Source organism: Leiobunum rupestre, chromosome 6 (assembly GCF_980474605.1).
Source record: "Leiobunum rupestre chromosome 6, qqLeiRupe1.1.hap1, whole genome shotgun sequence".
Classification (NCBI taxonomy): Eukaryota; Metazoa; Arthropoda; class Arachnida; order Opiliones; family Sclerosomatidae; genus Leiobunum; species Leiobunum rupestre.
The window spans coordinates 50,233,274-50,253,351 of NC_143389.1; the positions used below are offsets into that span (position 1 = coordinate 50,233,274).

The window sequence follows — 20,078 nt, forward strand, 5'->3', positions numbered from 1 at the left end:
TGCGCTAGTCGACAAAACGCGCGGATTACTGAACTATTTCTAACTATAATGGAGTAATATCGGCATCCTCCTTTAACCGCGCTGTCCGGTAATTGGGGATATTCCACGAAGTACTCTAGCCATTGGCCGGATATTGTTTTAGTTCGTGATATACTGAAGAACTTGGAACCTAAACGAGCGCGTTTGTAATACGTCACTCGTCACGCCACTACGGCGTGGACGGCGAAGAATTTATCTCCGTGACGTATCCGGTTCCTGGAATGTATTAGCGAATAACCTGTCAGTCCACTTCCCCGACCACCGATGACAATGACAAATCTGCCTAGACATAGTTTGTGCCGTACGTTATACGCCCTTAGCCGTTCGTTTCCCCTTCAATGCCACTAACAATGTACGCCTTTCGACTCTACGATTACAACCACCTCTTTTAATCACTCCGCCCGCGGTGGATATGACCTTCTCAGGTTCTAAGAAGTTAGACCATTTATAATTTAAATTGACGTTACATTCCTCGTTTTGATAGAACTCGTGGAGTCGAAAAAGTAGGAAATCGTGGATTTCACCCTTGGTGGGACGCTTCTCCCTGAACACCGCCGTGGTTCAAACTGCGAAACGAATTCTGGGGCGTTGGGGACAATTGGAAACTAAACCTTTTTATAGTTAGTGCCAGATTCAAAATTTCCCTCTTGCAAATTCATTCATATATGAGCTGTACATATTGTTAATAGCTTTATTATTTGTCATATCCATCTTTTTGTTTTATTTTTCCAAATTCTATAGCTTTTTACCTTATTATTATATCTTATATTCAAACGAAATTATTGTATATAATAAGTTTTTGACGATGTCAAATATATTTTAAAGTATGTAACTCGTGAATCCATATTTATGGTTTCCTCCCTTTTATGAAAGGGATTTGTTCGTTAAAAAAGTGTTAATAAATATTCATTCATTCATTCAGGTTCAAATTGCGCCTGATTTAGTCGTTACAAAAAGAATTATCGGTCGCTGGGGTGGCCTGCGCTTAAAGAGCTCAATTAGTTAGTATGTTCTTCGAATACCGGTTTATACATTGTAAATAATATTTGTTGTAAATATCTGTAATTTAATTTGTGTAAATTTGTAAATTTACTAAGGTGGCGTTAGTTTAACGTTTTTTATCGAGACGCTCTATTAGTGTATAACTTGTTCTTTTTACCTCTCCGAGGGGACTTTGTACCCTAGGAGGGGTTATACAACCACCGTGTCTGTCTGTTTGTCTGTGGGTGGGTCTGTCTGTCTGTTTGTCTGTCGGGGCAAAGGGTAATCACTGCGTACCCAGTTTCTTAGAATCAGGGAAAAGGTTTTTCCAAAAGCGCCCTCTTTTTGTCATTGGGTGTAGTATAATTTTTAATCGGCCGGGATTCGAACCCGAGCCCTCTTGCACGACAGGTGAGCGTTCTACCGCAGAACCACGAATACAGTTACGCTTCATTGCTTGCCAACTTGTTATATTTATCTCTGCTTCTAATCCTATATTAGATTCCTTTCTTTTATAAAAGGGACTTTTGTAAAAGAAGCAAATTAATATTCATTCATTCATTCGGTACGTGTAGAACACTTTTACAGGCGCCGTTTCACGAGCGCAAATCCCCTATATAACCGGTAGAGGAGATTTAAACCATAATTTCCTAAATTTAAAATAATAAATTAAATTACGTTTGAATCAACGTAATCGGACTAAACTCTAATCGATTATTCCGATTAGATATACGATAGAAAGTATATTATAATGGATCCAAAAGTTTATTTTCCTTGTACATGAACGTTTTGACGTTAGCTTGACGAGCCATCTGAAAAGTACTAGCCAGTCCCCATTCATAGCGTCGGTTGCTTAACCTATCTATTATGAAGGTAATAAAGGTGATATATACGCGTAGAATCTTCATTGTTTCCTCAGATCTCGTTTCTCCGTGAGCACTCGAGGGGCGAAACTCCAATAAACGTTTCGGGGAAATGGGGTTCTTCTTCCGCTCTAATCAATTCATCTTCAAAAGCGAGAGGGCGCTGCCTTCGCTCAACTCGTTAGTCCTTATGAATTTTATCGATAATATATAGATCGATATTGGGCTCGACCTACTTATAAAGTATAATAACGAATTTCACTGTCTCGTCCTCCGAGGCAAACTGCCTTCTCTAACGCGATCGGTTATCGCCCCAGCAGTCAGATTAATTCAATTCAAGGTTATACAATAGTATTCGACGTTAAATATGATGAAAATATAGGTTGATAAGGCGGGCTTCGCCGTATAGTGTAGAAGCCAGGGCCAGACTTAGAGATCCTGGGCCCATAGGCAGATAAGGAGTCTGGGCCCCCTTTTCAAGCGCTGCATTTACTTTTATCCCTGGAACTATAGCTGTGCCAGAATTTCCCTGATTCAGCGTAGAAGTCTGAGCTCTACGGATATATTACTAAATAAAAGCTCTTAACAATCGTCGACTGAATATGTGATAATTATGCAACATTGAGATTTAAGGCTGCGTCCGTAAACTGCCTGGCAGAAATCTTCTACCTAGGAATTTCTCCAATATAAATTACGACTGATATTATAGATTTATGCCTTAGAATTCAGTAATTACGGTCACTGGAGGGCCCCTTCCAAGGATGGGCCCCTAGGTTGGCCTAGGCGTATATACGGCACTGGTAGAAGCGTCTTCCGATTTCCTTTAGAATGAGTCCCGGAATTTGGCCATTTGGCTTCGGCGCGTGCCGTTTTCGCCCGTTTATTAATTTTAAATTCCAAGACGGCTTTTCAGACTGCCAATTACGAAAGACGATCGACTGTACGTTTGTATGGGAGCGGGCCAGCCTGGTTATACCACGACGTTCTCATTGTGTCGATATGGGTCAATCGATGAAAAATTCAACCTTGTACGGGCCACGACAACGTCTACGCTCTATACGCTTTTGTATACCTACTTCTCCCTCTGTCTCGTTCTCGAGCTATATTTGAGTAACTGACCTTCAAAAATATAGTTTCGAGAATAATGAAGTGGTATACATCTATAACTATAAAGCCCCATTTTCATGCTCGCTGGTAGCGGGTAAAAATCGAAAAAATCCGCTTCATCTATACACTTTTTCACTTTCCGCGTCGATCTGTTTCAAACAGATATTTTAGCTTTATTTTCACGCTTGCGAGTGGCGGATGCGAATTTTGACGATTTTTATCCGCTACCAGCGAGCATGAAAATGGGGCTTAAGTCTTAAAGTCTGTCCTTTTATTTATTTATTTGTATGTCATGTTCCTAAAAACTCGAGAACGGTTAGCTCTAGAGCTTTGAAATTTTAACTCAATGTTCAGGGCCTGATTTCCAACTAAACGCCCCTAATTCCAAATACCTGACATGGTTATTTATCTTATTCAATTTTAGTCATAATTCAATTTTATTTTACTCGACTTTGGACGACCCCTTTGCTTCCCTTATCTCATCGCATGAGTTCCTCGCGCCCGTCCCGACCTTTAAACTTTTTTAACGGATTAGTGTGAAATTCGTAGAAGGGGAGTTAGTGTGAAAGAACGTTTAGTTGGGATTTTTAAGTAGTTCAGGACTTTTTGCTACACGTGTTACGTGTGCTGCGTTTTTGCTACGCGTGTGCTGCGTTTTTGTTAAACTTGTTTTCCACTGGCGCGCGCAACGACGCGTTTCTCAGCTTCGAAACGCTGAAACGTTTTTACGCGCGTAAAGAAAATAACAATATGACGCGCGCTAGTGGAAAACGAGCTTTACGCGTTTGCTGCGTTTTTACTACGCGTGTGCTGCGTTTTTGCTACAGCGTTTACCTTTCTTACGTACAAATCAGATCTAATTCATTAAAACTAAGACCCCGGGCGAAGCCGGGTATTAAAGCTAGTATACATAGTATAGTTGTATTTAGTAGTATACTCAGGGAGAATGAATATGTCGAGACTATCGACGGACACGTTGAGGCCCTAACCCCGTCACGCTAAGGGAGGGGGGGGGAGGAAAAAAGGACGCGGTCTTATTTTTTGCGTCCTCGCAGCAGCGTTAATCGCGTCGAAAAACGTAATTTTTAAGAGCCAATGAGATTGCAGTATTATTGGATTTTATTAAAGCGGAGGAGCATACCGGGGGCCCCAACGCTTGGAATTGGAGAAACGCTAAAAATAATCTCGACATATTCATTCTCCCTGAGTATAAATAAATACATTCTTGGTAGAGCTCTTAATAGGTGGTTTATTTTCGCTTGTTCCTGCATTAAGGAGTAGGGTAAGAAGAGTAAGGCTATTTTACTCCGATTCTGGGGTGGCGAATAGTTTGAGTCGGAGTAAAAACGTTTTTCCAGAATGGCTGCCTTTGGCCTTTTCAGCAGATAAATTCTGGCTAGCAGACGACAAAATCCGATTTACTCCCTTACACCTCCTTTTCAGAAGGGGTAAAAAGAGTAGCCCTAATACTCCGGAACAAGCGAGTAGTTTATAGAACGGAGTAATTCTCATTCTCGGAACAGGTTATTAAAATGGTTTGGGGTAAAACGAGTACGAGAACAGGCGAAAAGAAACCACCTAAAGTTGTATTTAGTAGAGCTCTTAATGTTATTGGTTGCTAAATGTGGAACGTCCGTTTGCAGAACAAAAATATTACCGAAATACGTAATCACCTGGGAGCAAATCTACAAACGACTATTTAGGAAAAACTGTTTTTTTTTTATAACTAGAATATTAACAGTAATCAAATAATTACCACGAATAAAAAGAAAAGCTTACAAATATATATCAAAATTAAGTAATAAGTCGGCCCCCAAATCAAAATTCTGGCTACGCCACTGCTCGAGGGGAATTATTTCTAATTTTTCCCCAAAGTCCACTTGCCTTACATTTGCTAAAAATAAAGTTAATCTTTAATAGTTTTATATTTAATACGTATCAGTGTACGGATTTAAAAAAATAAAAATTTGGAATTGTACTAAAAATTTATTTGAAAAATAAAAATAATGAAACCCGACTACTTTTTAATGAATTATTGATCCATCATTAATAAATTTCTGATGCACTTTTAATATCGTTGTCATTTCACTTAAATAAATATATTTTGCTCAAGTATAGCTACTACTTTTTTAAACTCGATACGTATCAGTGCGCGTCGTACCCTTTTAAATCCGTAATTTATTTTAAATTGTGCGGGGGGAAATAAATTCCAATAAAGAGATTTTTAATTTAAATCGTACGTGGAATTAATGAGTTTAGTGTAGTCCTCTTTTACCTTTTGGAATTAGCTTCGCTTGAACTTTCTCTCTAATGACTTTGATTCTGGACCTTATCGCCAATTCTGGACCTTTCCTCGAGCGGAAATCAAATTTTAATGAGAAGACTGCGAGCGGCGTTAGATTTACACCTTTAACGGCAATCTCTTCGAAGTAAGCCAACAAACGCGACTGATTTTTAAATACTCCAAGTTTAATTAAAAATAGAAAATACGCAATTTAATTGAAGCTTATATAAATACGTGGATTAAACGGGGAGGGGGTGTAATGGAGATTTATAGTTTGGCTGCTAATTAGAAGCTAACGAGTGGAAACAATGAAATGTTTAAGGAAAGGGGTGTACAATTTACACCCTTCGGGGACTAACTATAATGATATTCCGGACAAACAGTGTAGAAATAATGCGTTGACTCTTTATTAGATTGCACGGGCGCGTTAACACGGCTGGTAACCTAATCAGGTGACGACGTTGAAGCTATTGAAAATCAATTAGGCGTAATTCCATATCCTTTTAAACCCTTATCGACGGCCTACAAAATTCGACGCAAAAAATCTATCCTATTCTCTCCGAATCACTTGATCGAAATTGTGATTGAAGGGAACAAGTATAAAGTAGGCCAACTGTGACGCGTCCCCCCGCTCCCCGGACTGTTTGTTTTTCCTAGGAGCTCCAATCTCCTTCACATCAAAGCTACGTGTCCTTAAGGGGTGACATTATTGTTAATAATATTTTGCGGCGAAAATCGATAATTAGGGCCTCGGGGAAAATTGTGTCATCGCGGCCACTTCCATCTGGAATTTTCAAGGAGGGGTAAGACGATGGGCTCCTATCATACCGGGCCCCTAAAAACATGCTTATGGGGCCCTTTTTTCCGGGGTCCTGGGATTATTTCCCCTACCCTCTCGTCTAACACGTAACCTTAGTTAGCTAATTCCACCTTACACTTACTATAAGGCTGACTAGGCTGAAGCCCAAGTGACCACTACGAGCACGAGCCAAGTAGGGGCCCACGCGTCACAAGGGGAAGAGGACCAAAGCGGCTCAAAGCCTAGGGGCCCCGTCGGGAGTTAATACGGCACAGGTTAGTTCGATAATTCCACCTTACACCTTGCGCGTCTACATCGTACTAAGCTACCAGATTCGTAGTAAATTGGGTACGCTGATCGAGCATTCTCGTTAGAGGCGTTCCATAATTTGCAGCGCGTGTTTATTCGAAGCCATTCAGAAATGTCGTCGTATTTTATCTAAATTTGTCGCGAGATTAACATAATTTAAATTCCTCCGGCGTACAACGGGCCATTCCATTCGTAAGCTAATTAAGGGAGTATACCTTGACGTTCCTCTTTCTTGGACGGGCTCGAGCAATACGTTACGCCTATCTAACAATCCAGTCCCCGTTTGTATTATTCTCTTCCAAGCCCGGTATTTATGTCCTTTCGTCCCAGGCCATTTAATTTGGAGGCGTCCGCTGGTCCCTGAACGCCCAGTAACTAGTCTTCCCTCCCGAACGCGTCCTTCTGTTGGCTTTTCCAGCCAAGGTAATTCCTAATCACGAAATCAATTTGTACAGCGCCGAGGAGCGAACACGAATCGCGAGGTTCCCTCCGGCCACAGCGCCAAGAAACTGATGAGAGACACCTAAGGCGTCTTAATCTACGAAAGTCATCTGACTGCTCCCCCATATTTCCTAAGCACCCCCCTTTTTCCGTGGGAAAGATATTATCGTTGCATTAGCATAAATAGGCGCGAGCTTTAGCGCTCTTCTTCCCCAGTTTCCCGAACTCCGTCGACTCCCTGCAAAGTATATTAAAGGAGAAACTCGCCTTTTAATAAAAGATTCGCCGACTTTTCTCCTTTTCCCCCCAGAAGCCAACAAACTCTTTTCTTTTTATTTTTCCATTTCGCGCATTTTTGAGACGAACAGGGTTGCCACGCATATCCATTTCCCGCCAGTTCGTGTCACAAAATAGGCAATTCGCCTTCATTCTAAAAATATGCTTAATTACTTCTATGAAGTGAAAAGATTATACAAATATATAAAATGGTGCTCTTACATGGTGAAACAGAGCTTTCACGCGAATTCCCTGAGTGGTAGAAATTCTATAGAATTGGCTTTAATCATGATGTATAAAGTATCTATCTATGGGAAAAAACGTGCGTGACGTTCAATGACGTCACAGCGACAAGCCCCTATTAAACCGGCGACTGTAGCACGCGCTCTTAGACTTTATAAAAGTAAGAGCGGAAGTAAATGAACCGAAGTTATCAGACTGCTATACTGCCCATGTTGGAGGCGTTTTCCTTATGAAGTTACATTTTTACCTCGAATTTGAAATTTTGCGCGCTCCTAGGCCGACAAAAAAAGGTTATTGTTTTTATGTAACCATTTTTTATACATAGAAATAGCTATAACCACAATTCCCAAGTGCAATTTAACACGTCAAAAGACGGGATTGAAAATTAGCTTTTATTTGACTAGATTTTTTCATCATTTTCATAAGTAAACGCCTTACGATTCTGACCGCTATTTCAATAACTTCGGTTCATTTACTTCTGGTAAGAGTCAGTGACGTAAGAGCCGCGTTAAAACCATAACGCCGCGTTACTTTATAGAAATAAACGTAATAAATAAATTAAATACATAATAATCAGCTAGGCTAATACCCAAGTAATCGAGCGACTTTTAAAGCCTTTAAATGCGTAGGAGGGTGGTGGCAAGCCCTGCAAGCCAACAGCTCCCTACACTGACTATTACCGTTAACCTCAACAAATTTTCAAAAGTAGCCCAAATATTGTAGTAAAATAGCGCGATTGGGCGGGAAACGCGTCAAGGCGGCATCATTCGTCTCTAACACTCAGTCGGGGCCCTTTTCTATTTTTCGCTTCTTATTCCCGTCGCACTCGCGGAGTGGACTTGACACCACGAGACAACGCTACCTTCCCCAGTTCTTCGCCTTGACTACCGGATGTTGACCTACAACGTTACGCGTATTCTCTGTTTTTCTTCGTTCCTCGGCAACTTTTTCGCGCGTATGTGAGCGCCCCCTGTTTTATTTTCTACGCCGCGCGGTCTCCCTCATCCGTCAACGCGGTTAAAATGCTTTTAAGTACGCGTATAGGAAAAAATGTAATCACTTTATGCTGCTCTTGATGGTGGCGTTTCCTTGTTTATTTTTCATAAAGAGAAAAATATGGCGCGCCTTTTTTCAGCCTTCTTGTTGGCCGCTCAAAGTGAGCCTCGTTTCAAAGGTTGCGCAAACCGCATTCTGAGGCGGATTAATTAGGCTCGTTTCCACAATTTAGTTCCTTCGTAACAGTAGCATAACCAGCATTATGGATCAAGGGGGCACGAGCCCCCTGTGCTACGCCTCTGCTTCGTACTGAAACTATTTTTCCCCAAATTGCCGATCGAAATGTACAACTCGAATTGGTAATCGAAGTGTACAACTCGAATTGTTAATCCAAGTGTACAACTCGAATTGTTAATCCAAGTGTACAACTCGAATTGTTAATCCAAGTGTACAACTCGAATTGGTAATCGAAGTGTACAACTTGAATTTACAATCGAAGTGTACAACTCGAATTGGTAATCGAAGGGTCGAACTCGAATTGGCAATCGAAGTGTACAACTTGAATTTACAATCGAAGTGTACAACTTGAATTTACAATCGAAGTGTACAACTCGAATTGTTAATCGAAGTGTACAACTCGAATTGGCAATCGAAGTGTACAACTCGAATTGGTAATCGAAGGGTCGAACTCGAATTGGCAATCGAAGTGTACAACTCGAATTGGTAATCGAAGTGTACAACTCGAATTGGTAATCGAAGTGTACAACTCGAATTGTTAATCGAAGTGTACAACTCGAATTGTTAATCCAAGTGTACAACTCGAATTGGCAATCAAAGTGTACAACTCGAATTGGTAATCGAAGTGTACAACTTGAATTTACAATCGAAGTGTACAACTCGAATTGGTAATCGAAGGGTCGAACTCGAATTGGCAATCGAAGTGTACAACTTGAATTTACAATCGAAGTGTACAACTTGAATTTACAATCGAAGTGTACAACTTGAATTTACAATCGAAGTGTACAACTCGAATTGTTAATCGAAGTGTACAACTCGAATTGTTAATCCAAGTGTACAACTCGAATTGTTAATCCAAGTGTACAACTCGAATTGGCAATCGAAGTGTACAACTCGAATTGGCAATGGAAGTGTACAACCAGGGCCGTCTTAAGACCTTTTGGGGCCATGGGCTAAATTATTTCTTAAGACCTTTGTGATCCCCAACGGTCAGCCTTTGTATGTCCGTTGTCTAAATTCAACTACACAATAATCAAACCAAAGCTTTTAATTTCAAAAGTATAACATAGTCCTACTGAAAATAAGATTTTTACTGACAGTGACTCGCTGATGTTAGGTTTTAGAAATTGTTGGTACCGTATGATACGCGATGTGGCGATGAGTCAAATTACTTTAGACGTAATTAAAAGATACAGATTATTAAATGAGTATAAATAATATTTAATTAACTTATCCCTTATCCCTAGAGTAGAGGCGGTATGGATAACCTTTCCGGGGCCCCCAAACTGGCTGGAGGCCCTGGGCTGTAGCCCACTTAGAAAATGCCTTAAGACGGCCCTGTGTACAACTCGAATTGGCAATCGAAGTGATAGAACTAGAAATTGTAATTGAAGTGTATATCTCGAACATCACCGATTACTTGGCATTTTGTAGGTCGAGTATTCGAACTCGACCTTGAATAAGTAATTGGAAAATACTCGTCGATTATCGAGTAACAAAAAATTATCGGGTACTCGACTACTCGAATAAGCTGCTCTAACAAGGAGACTACCCGAGGTGGTTATCACCGATTTTGTTGAAGCTCGGGGGTTAGGTAGACCTTATGGTAGTATGAAAATTGGCAAAGGGAAAAGTTGCAATGGGCTTTAGTTTTCCCATGGCAACCGAAAATGTTTTTGATCTCTCAAAACAAAAAAATCTCCATTTAAAAAAGCATGGGATTTTCTCGGTTTCACTTACTTAAAAAATTTGAAAAAATTAAATTTTCAAAACCTACTCAAAAAGATGAATTTGACCTACTTTGGGTAAAATTGATCGATGATTTTGGCTAAAATTTATCAATTTTGGTTAAATTTTAACAAAATTTGGGTAACTGAGAAAATACAATGCTTTTTTAAATGGTAATAATAAACGGTACCTACAAGACGTACAAACAACAAATGCTTTGAATGCCCTTGGGGATGGATCAAGGTTTTTAATACGTAGTGCGCTTGCGCGGTTTCTCTCCAAACAATATCATTAAGTTTTGGTTTGGAGTGTCACTTTGATGTCTCTTCGCGAGTTCGGATGTCGTCCGGCGTTAGTACTCGGAAGCCTTAATTAATAATTACAAAAAAATGTATATTGCATTGTTATTTTACTATTAATTACTATAATTCAGCTAGTAGCCTAGTATACTAGTCTTTTATATCCCACTAGTCACTATAAAGTTACTAAAACTGTATTTCATTTAATTTAAAAGAATATTTTTCAGCATTGAAAGTCAGTTAAACTCATTTTAAATTTAATTTCCTAATTTCTTGAATAAAACCAGCTCCGAATAAAGTACTCGATAACCCGACTCGTTAAAAATATTACTCGAGAATTTTTCTGAATTACTTGACTCGAATAAGAGAAAGTTTCCCCTTACTCGGCTTGACTTCAATATTATCCGACTCGAATACTCGATAAAAAACATTCATACTCGATACTCGACTCGATTGCCTAAAATCATACTCGCACAGTCCTACACGAATGTCCTCGAAGTCAGAATAGAAGTAATTGTCATTTTTATAAATCAGACCATCTGGTTTATCCATCAACTGGCAGAAATCAATTAATCCTGAACTAATTGGCCTAACGCTGACGAAATCTCGTCTCTTAACGGAAACCGATTAATTGGAGAATTCGCTACTGGGCTATCGGAAACCTAATCTTTGTCAGCGTGTTTTTGCACTTGTACGCGTTGCGGGTTTAACGCTCTTCAATGTCTTCGAGTGTTTTGTTACGTGTTAGGAAATAAGTCAATATCGATTTACCGAAAATATCTTTTTGTAGAACTGAAAAGTGCCACTTACATATCCGATCGAGTGTGTGAGCTTATCAGTGGTTTTCTTATCAATTAAACGGGTGAAAGGCTGACAAAACGGGGCGACGGTACAGAAGGGTATTCGCGAGAACTGATTTAGGTCAATAAGTACGTTAGACAATGCTATTATACTAATATCTGGTGGTCAAATCCCTGAACCCTCGAGTAATATGTTTTTAATTTTGTTTTAGAAAGAAAAATCTATGCGTAATTTCATTTAAAAACGTTTAGACCATAGTTTTTGAGTGTAAAAATGTTTTTAGTATTTGCTTTAACTATTGAAAACTTTAAAACGTTTATCGGAATATTTTATATTTAATGTTTAAAAAAACTATTATTAAGCCTGGTATTCGGGATATTTAAAACTTCCCAATTCAATACCTAAAATATCCTACTTTTTCAACCTCCAGAGGGTGAAACATGAGGATTTTAGGCCATGTGCATAACAGCGGAAAGGCATTAAAAAGTCGCTTGATGACTTGGGCTTAGGGTGGTGCGTTGGGCTTTAGCGTAGCTGATTATTATTATTATATTATTAAATTGTTCTTGGTATTATCTTAAACCGTAATGGTAAATGATCCAGTATTTCATCAATAATTTTCGACGAATATTTAATTCGTAAATAAAGACAATAACAATAAGGCCAAAAATGGCTAGTTTCGAAGAGTGTCATTTCGAAGGCGATCGTCCGCTGCCATAGCAACCCGGATAATTCGTTTCGTGATTCCATATCTAACACTTTAACGAGCTCTCAAATTAGACGCTGTCACTCCTCCGACTCAATTTTCTTATTAAACTCGTTTTACATCCGCGCATCGAGTCGACCTTGACGTCGAGACTGTAATATCGGCGAAAGACCACGACCGCTTTGTCACCCGCCTGCCGCTCTGTTATTTTAATGAAAGAATTCTCGACCGTCTTCTCTGTTTTGTTTTCCCGTTTGAGAGTTCTTGGAATTTCTTCATTTCATTTCTCGATACGTGTTTTTTTCTTGGTCGCCATGACACGTCCCAAAATTTTATATTAAAATATACAGGGTGTTTGAAATGTTTAAGCAAAATTTGAAGGAGTTGTAGTGGGGGAGTTGAGAAGTATGCCTGTTTTTTTCCCATTTTCCTACGATGAGTTACAAGAGCGCCAGAGAGCTTCAAAGTGTGGCCTACTAGCGACTGGAAGTAGGCTGCAACAAGCGCAAAACCAAGCAGCGAATTTTAGGCCGTTGGGGTGGTCTCGAGCTTAAAAAACTGTAGATTTCAAATTTAAAGTTTCTGCCCGTGACCGGCCGGAGGGAGTTGGAGAATATAAGACCATGTATATTTGTGTATACATATTAATTTCTTCATTTTTAGTGTTTTATAATATGTCTACATTACCTCTGTGTGTAAATATTTCTGAAATTTTATTTTTGTATCAACTCCTGTGAATCCATATTTAAATGGTTTCCCCCTGTTTCAAAAGGGGTTTGTAAAATAAAAAGGAAAATATTTATGTATGTATATGTATGCCGCAGGGAAATGCGAACATTAAGGTTTGGGTTCGTGTGATAGGTAAAAAAGGACTTTGTAAACAAATCGAGGTAACCAGCGTAAAACAGTAAACTTAAACAGTATTTAAAGTCCCTGCTGCTTGGTTTTGCGCTTGTTGCAGCCTACTTCCAGGGGCTAGTAGGCCACACTTTAAAGCTCTCTGGCGCTCTTGTCACTCATCGTAGGAAAATGGGAAAAAACTGGCATACTTCTCAACTCACCCCCTACAACTCCTTCAAATATTTGTATAACCTTTCGTAAATAAACCGATACACCAATTTCAAACAGGGAAACATATATTTATATCGAAGCCATTAGAGATCCGATTTAATTGCGTTTATTTATACTAAATGGGCACCATTTTGTTTTGGTTTTTAAATACTGATCTAACACAAAAAGCGCTTTTAACGCGATCTTTTAACAATAGTTAAATTAAATTCGAAAAATATTTGGAAATAAAAAGAAACACTTAACAAATTTCGGTGATTTTAAAAAATATAAAATATATTATGAAATATATGGTATTTGAAGAGTGACTATAACTTTCGCATAGTATGATAAAGCAGCTTCGGTTTCCTTGTAGAGGTTTTAAAGTAATAGTTAGTGTGTGGCACGGCTGACCACAACTCTCTTACGCGTTTTAAATTCGCCGGTATCGCCGCGAAAAAGGGCTTCGGGCCTGTTGCGATAGCTTATTATTATTCTCTTATTTCAAAATGTAATTGAAGCAAAGGCTTCGTACAAATCGGGCAACGGGTAAAACTGTGCCCTGTGGGTATCCTTACGTGTCTATTACCCTTTTAACGAGAAACCGTTTACTTTCAACGAAAACCAAAATTTGCCTGCCTGATATATTATCTCGGCGCGTCGATTTCAAGAAGAAAAGATTAGCTAAAATCAAAAGTGGATATAAAACAGAAAGTCTGGGAGGAAAAGGGTTCGTTAGCTTTCTCAGTGGTTTCCTTCAAAAATGAGGAGCTGTTTCCCCTATACAATGATTGAGCCAATCAGGAACGACTCTGTTACGTTTGGCCTATGTCTCATGACGTCACGGTCAGAGGAAATAGTTCAGATGGGCGATGCTAGCTAACCTAGCGGTAAAACCAAGAAGCATTCCTTGGTAAAATTCCCGAAGACGTTGTCACGTTGGTTAATTTAATCCTTTTTCAAAAATTTTGCCTCTGTTAAGTTCAGCGTGGCTCAAGCTCGTAAGAAATATACACCAGAAGAGTTAGCTTTAAAGCCGAAAAGTAAATTTAGTCAGTGTAATTTATTTATAAAAGATTTGTATTCAATTGGTACTATACAAACCAATGAAGATTTAAACCAAGGCTTAACTAAAATTCCAGTAGATAGGGATGTACAGACAAATTTTAGTATAGTAACATGGATTAAATAACCTTATAAGGTTATTTAATCAATGATAGTAATAACCAAGGTAATAATGCAGAATCGCAAACTGAGATTTTGGGTTCAATTGTATCTCAAGAAAAGGGGGACGAAATTAATTGTTTTACAACTAATAAACTTAAATGTGCTAAACGTAAATGTGAGCCAAATGAAGCTGCTAAGGAGACAAATTGTGATGAAGCTTTTACACTGTTGAAGAAATAAAAAGTGGATAACTGCACCCCGATTAAATTACTAACTTCAGTTGATAATGTCCCATGTAGCCTGTCGTGTATAATATTTTATATTGAAACTTTTCTCAATCACCGCTGGGACTTTTCGAATTATAGTTAAAAATGTTTCTTTAAATTTTAATCATATTTCACAATTGAAGTAGTTTCTTTAATTGTTTTCCCTGGATTATTTCTACCAGATGAGAGGCGAAACTGATCCGATAACCATTTTTGTAACTGTTGACACATATGGCATTAGGGAATCATGTGCAATAAATAAACCTCCGTTGTTAATTCCCCTCAAAACTACAGGGATTTTATTGAAGTTTTTGGCCAAGCTATCCAATGTACTACATTGGAGAGTTCATTTGCATATATTGGGTCATAAATTATAACTGGGTCAATTCCTTCTTCATTAAGTACTAAATTGTATACCCAATTATTCCATGCGTACAGAAAGCCACTATCCTCCTCTTTCTTCAGAGTAATGCGAATGTAACAACTCGTGTTGAGAACACATATCTTCTAGTAGTTCTTTTAAAGTTCCATTGTTTTTAAATTCGTTAAACACTTTAAGCCGCACACCCCATTCAAACAAAACAAAATGTTTTTATCAATTATCTACCTAAGCCTTGCCAAACATGTGAATTTTCACAAAGAGCAGACTCACCAAATCCAGCCCAAAGACTATATAATCAGGTGGATAAGGAACTGAAGAAGAACTATAATATATCAGCCGATTTACGCAGGTACATGCGAGTAAAGCGCCATTTGTAATGCTCCGCCAAAGGGGGTAGGCACAAACTAGGGGCATGCTTGGGGATCCTCATTTTTGATGGAACAGGGCTACCGGGTCCTCCCAGACTTTCTGTTTTATATCCACTTTTGCTAAAATTAAATCTGTCAGTCAAACGGTTTTTACGCATTGGCTTTCCAACTTTGAAAATTCGATCTCTCTCGATGGCGTCACTCAAAAATCTCTTCTTTGTACGTACGGTATATTTCTTTTAAAGGGATTTCTTTTTGATCAAATGACTTTGGACGTAATTATCCCACGTATAGCACCTACGCCGCCAATTTGATACGTACCGACGGGGATAAATCTCTCGAGCTTATCATTAAAATCGGCATCTTTACGCCGTTTGCCCTCCAATCGCTCTCGGGCCAATATTTTATAGATTAAAAGCGTTTTTTAACGCAAACACGTGGGATCAAAAACGATCCTTTGAATTAACCGGCTTAACGCGTTTTAAACGTGTGGGTAGAAGACGACTTTAACCCTATTGTCAGCAATTCCAACTTCATTTTAACGGTTCATTCTTTTATTACCTAAATCGTGTTAGTTTTTTCGTCATCTCGACAATTCAAAGAATCGTAGAAATCATCTGTCAAGCGCGGTAGGAGCTTAGGAAGGCTTTGCTCGAATTGGACTTTTAAAAATAATCCATTATGTTTATTCTAGTTCTACCTTCTAAGTCATTAAGAGTTCCTTACGCTTCTGCCAAAAATAACACCATATAGGCTGAAATCCCATTAACTACGAATGTTATTACAAGGTAATTTCCATCCGTCCATAAACACTTGGAATATAATGTACTGAGTGACTGAACGACTTCTGGAAACCCAATCTTATTTTTAACGCCGAACTATGGCGGAGGGATTGTAGACCATTGGACCGAAATCCCATTCGTCCGAATGTACCATTCAACCGAATTCCAATCGACCGAAAACCGCGCAAAATATTTATATATCGTAGGTTACGTGACGATAGTATATCTAATTTGGACTAAACTATGTCTTAAATATTTATTATTTCGTACCGACGTGTAAAATATTTTCCCTTGAAATTTGATATTTTCCGGGTTTAATTTTGGAAAATAACCTTGATAAGACCCGACGTGAAATAGTTGCCTACCATATCTAACCTAACCCAACCTAACCTAACCTAACCTAACCCAACCCAACCCGAACTAACCTAACCTAACCTAACCCAACCCAACCTGAACTAACCTAACCTAACCTAACCCAACCTGAACTAACCTACCCGAAGTGAAAACGAACCAGATTGAAATTTCCCATTCAACTGAATCCCGCCATGTTGGGCTATAAACGAAAATACTTTTCGGTTCAATGGGATTCGGTCAAACGGGATTTGGTCCAATAGTATACAACCTGGTGGAGGGGTTCTTATTTATTTCTTATATTTTATATTTTATTTTATTAGTGTATGGTCTAATAAGAATGGTCAAATAGGGCGACGCTATTGACTATTATTAAATATTTTAGGGTTCATCCACAAACGCATTATTTATATATACGGCAGTCGAAAACAGACGTTTTTAAAACCGAAAACGAGATATATTACGTTTCAAAATATGGCTTTCCTAGTACCGTTATCAACGAGAATTTATTTACGAAATTCCCCGCGAATGAAATATATTATTTTCCTTCTAAAAAATATCTCGTTTATTCCCGTACTCACTCAGCTGCTTCCAGCGTATATTTTTTAGAAACAAGGGTTAAAATCGATTTAATACGACTTTCAAGCGCAAACTTTACCCGATTAGCACGTTTGACTGAAGAGTCGGTTCACGTTAGATTAAACTCTAGAAGCGCACCTGTCGATTATTACATCACGGATTTTTCATACGTCATCGTTTTATCGCGAAACGCGAAGGATTTTACGGTGTAGTTGAGGTTTTCAATATTAGGTTGCCGCATCAATCAAAGCTCTTATTTTCCCGCTCGTCTCCAATGTTAGCCGCGTTTTGATGGAATTAAGCGGCTGCCGAAAAGTAAGGAACATCCAAATTTGCGCGAAATTCCCGATTATTGATAGTATCGCGTAATTTTTTGATATTTCAGGTCTCGCTCGTCAGATAAGATTGCGAAGCAGTCATTTAAACGTTATTACAAGATGAATTGGTGTTTTTACGCCGTACTCCTGACAACTACAATTATCTAGATGATAAATTTTCAACTATTAATAGTTTTATTTTGAGTTATCAATGTTATTAGATACATTTAAAATAATTTAATTCTTTAAAAAACAAATAGAACTTTTTATATAAGGTTTAAAAATGCTACTTTTTTCGCTGTAATCGGTTAAAGACCATGCAATTCCACGTTGTAATAGTGTAGCTCCTCCAACTTCTACTAACAAAATTTAGCATTTTAAACTCAGCTTTGTCTGCACAAGTTTGGATAATATTTTCATTGGTTATCTATTCAGATACGCGGTAATTCCAATTGTTGTCTGTTATAAAAGATAATTTATATTCTGTAGATATTATTTTTAGATTAATATTTTTAACATTGTTTACGTTGAGGCGCGATAGTTAAAACACTACCTATATCTAGAACGATTTTCAATAGTTTAAGTATGAACTTAATAATATCCCAAACCAAAGGTATTTTACCCAAGTGTTAGAGGAAATATTCCAAAAAATGTAAGTTACATATAAAATTCCATTTTCTACAAAGTATTTTTCGTTCAATTACCCGCACCGTAGAATAATCACACAAACACTTCAAAGATAGTTGAATATAGAGATAGCACTTACCGCAGCACATTAGCTAAGGTATGCCTGCGTCCTCTCCTCTGTTGCAAGTGCTTGCCGAATTGCCTGTCCCTGATGGGTCCGGGTGAACCCGGGCTGCCACTCTGGCCCGGATGGTGGTTGTTGACAGTCTTGGAACTGGGCGCCGGGTTGGCGTGTGACGCCACGATAGCCACCGCTTCCGACATGACGATTCGAGTCAATCCCGGCGAACGGACCGCGAGTAATCCGTCGAAAGGTAAAGAAGATAAATAATTATAAATTCCCTATCAACAAATTTTAATTGCCATTATCACGTGTCGAGAGATCCGTGGGCCCTCGGGCCAGAAAACACGCGCTGAGTATTTCCGTCTCGGGCCCAAAGTCGTTTCGGCGGCGACGTAACCTTGGACGTCGGCGAGAAAATTAATAGAAAGTAGAAACGCGTAATTTTCCTGGTTTTTTTGGCGGAACTTTCTCCGGTCGCGGCTACATTTCGAGCCAAGCTTAAGAGCCCGAACGTATCTGGCCAAACGAAAGGTGACGCTTCACTCGAGCAGTTTCATATTTTTTTACGTCACGTCCAAAGACGGTCGTAGGATATTTCGATACGAGTATTTAAGTTACGGAGAAAGACACTTTGTATATTTGGCGTGTCCTGTTCCCGCGCGTTGGGAAATGGAGAGTGAAAGTTCGAAGTCGCGCGTTTCGGTCCGCACCTCGTGGAGATTCTCTCCGCACACTGTTTACTTCGGGGTCCCACTCCACGCGCGTTCTTTACGGTTCTGCCTCGGGGACTAGCGTCGGCAAAGAGTGCCTTGCCACAGACGACGTTGCTACCAAAACCTCTCTCTCGCTCTCTCTCTCCGTAGAGGAAGAGGTGGGGGGGGGGGGGGGGTTGCGAAAGAGAGAAATCCATAAACACTACGGAAACCGTACATTTATAGTCGAGTCGAGAATCAAACGACAGCGCTGTTGTACCTAGTCCCAAAGGTGCAGTCTGCGTTACTGGCAAGTTGACATTCAGTGACACTTTAGTAAAGGGGGACGTCGGGAATCAAACGCTCTAAGAATATTATATCGGGCAAGCTGCGCATCAGATATTGTTTTTTTTTTTTTTGGTAATTCGAATTCGCATCATCGGTGATGCGAAAGTCTTCAGTCCTGTCCTGGCCTGGTCTGGCTGATGAGGATGATGAGAGGCGCCCTGGAAGAGCGTGCCAAGAAGATTTTACGGATGTATTAATAATCAGGCTCTCGCTCTTCCTTCCTTCCGCGACTCGGTTCCTCTGGCTGCGGCTTATCTCCTACCGAGAGAGATGCGTAATCAATTTCACTTGAAAAGTACAATATTTTTTCCAGTAATTATTATTTTATCTACTTAGCTCTAATTAAAGAAAAGTTGGTACGTGGTAATTGGCTACTCTGCCGGGTTTTTGTCAATCGAATAATCACTAAAACAAAGTCGGATTTATCAAAAGGCGCGTTAGCAGGGGCGTAGGAACCGGGAGGGGCCGGGGGGGGCAATGCCCCTCCCTAGAATTTTGCTGGGAGGGGCAACTACTAATGTTATTGCCCCCTCCAACCTGTGGTCAGTTGAAATCTTCAAAAGGCTCAAATTATCATGTTAAAAGCATATACAGTTTATAGAACCTCAACTGTGTTTAAATTGCAGTCTTTTCCCGCCAATTTACATAGTAGTAACAAGTACACACGCATTCGGAGAAGCTACACTCCATTAAAAATTAAAAACCATTATCCAGACCCCTTTTCATTTATCTTTGCCCCTTCAACTTCTAGAACGTTCCTACGCCCCTGCGCGTTAGACTTTCTACACAGACGGGTCTACGAAGGCAGTAAGATCAACTTTTTACACATTAATAATACACATTTTCAGGAGAAAAAAAAGGGCGTAAAGTATATGACCACGAAGACCCGAACCTGCACTCACTGGAAATCACGTAAATA

The 20,078-nt window shown here is 39.3% G+C and overlaps 1 protein-coding gene across 1 annotated transcript in view; it reads right to left on the bottom strand.

The window, feature by feature from the left end:
* The window catches only part of dnc (phosphodiesterase dunce), a 195,679-nt gene extending 176,777 nt beyond the window's left edge, over window positions 1–18,902 (bottom strand). The window contains exon 1 of the mRNA XM_090179699.1: window positions 18,135–18,902. Within this exon, the coding sequence (XP_090035825.1) occupies window positions 18,135–18,319 (185 nt within the window). The 5' untranslated portion in view covers window positions 18,320–18,902. The remainder of the gene's footprint in view (window positions 1–18,134) is intronic.
* Between the last annotated feature and the right edge of the window lie 1,176 nt (window positions 18,903–20,078).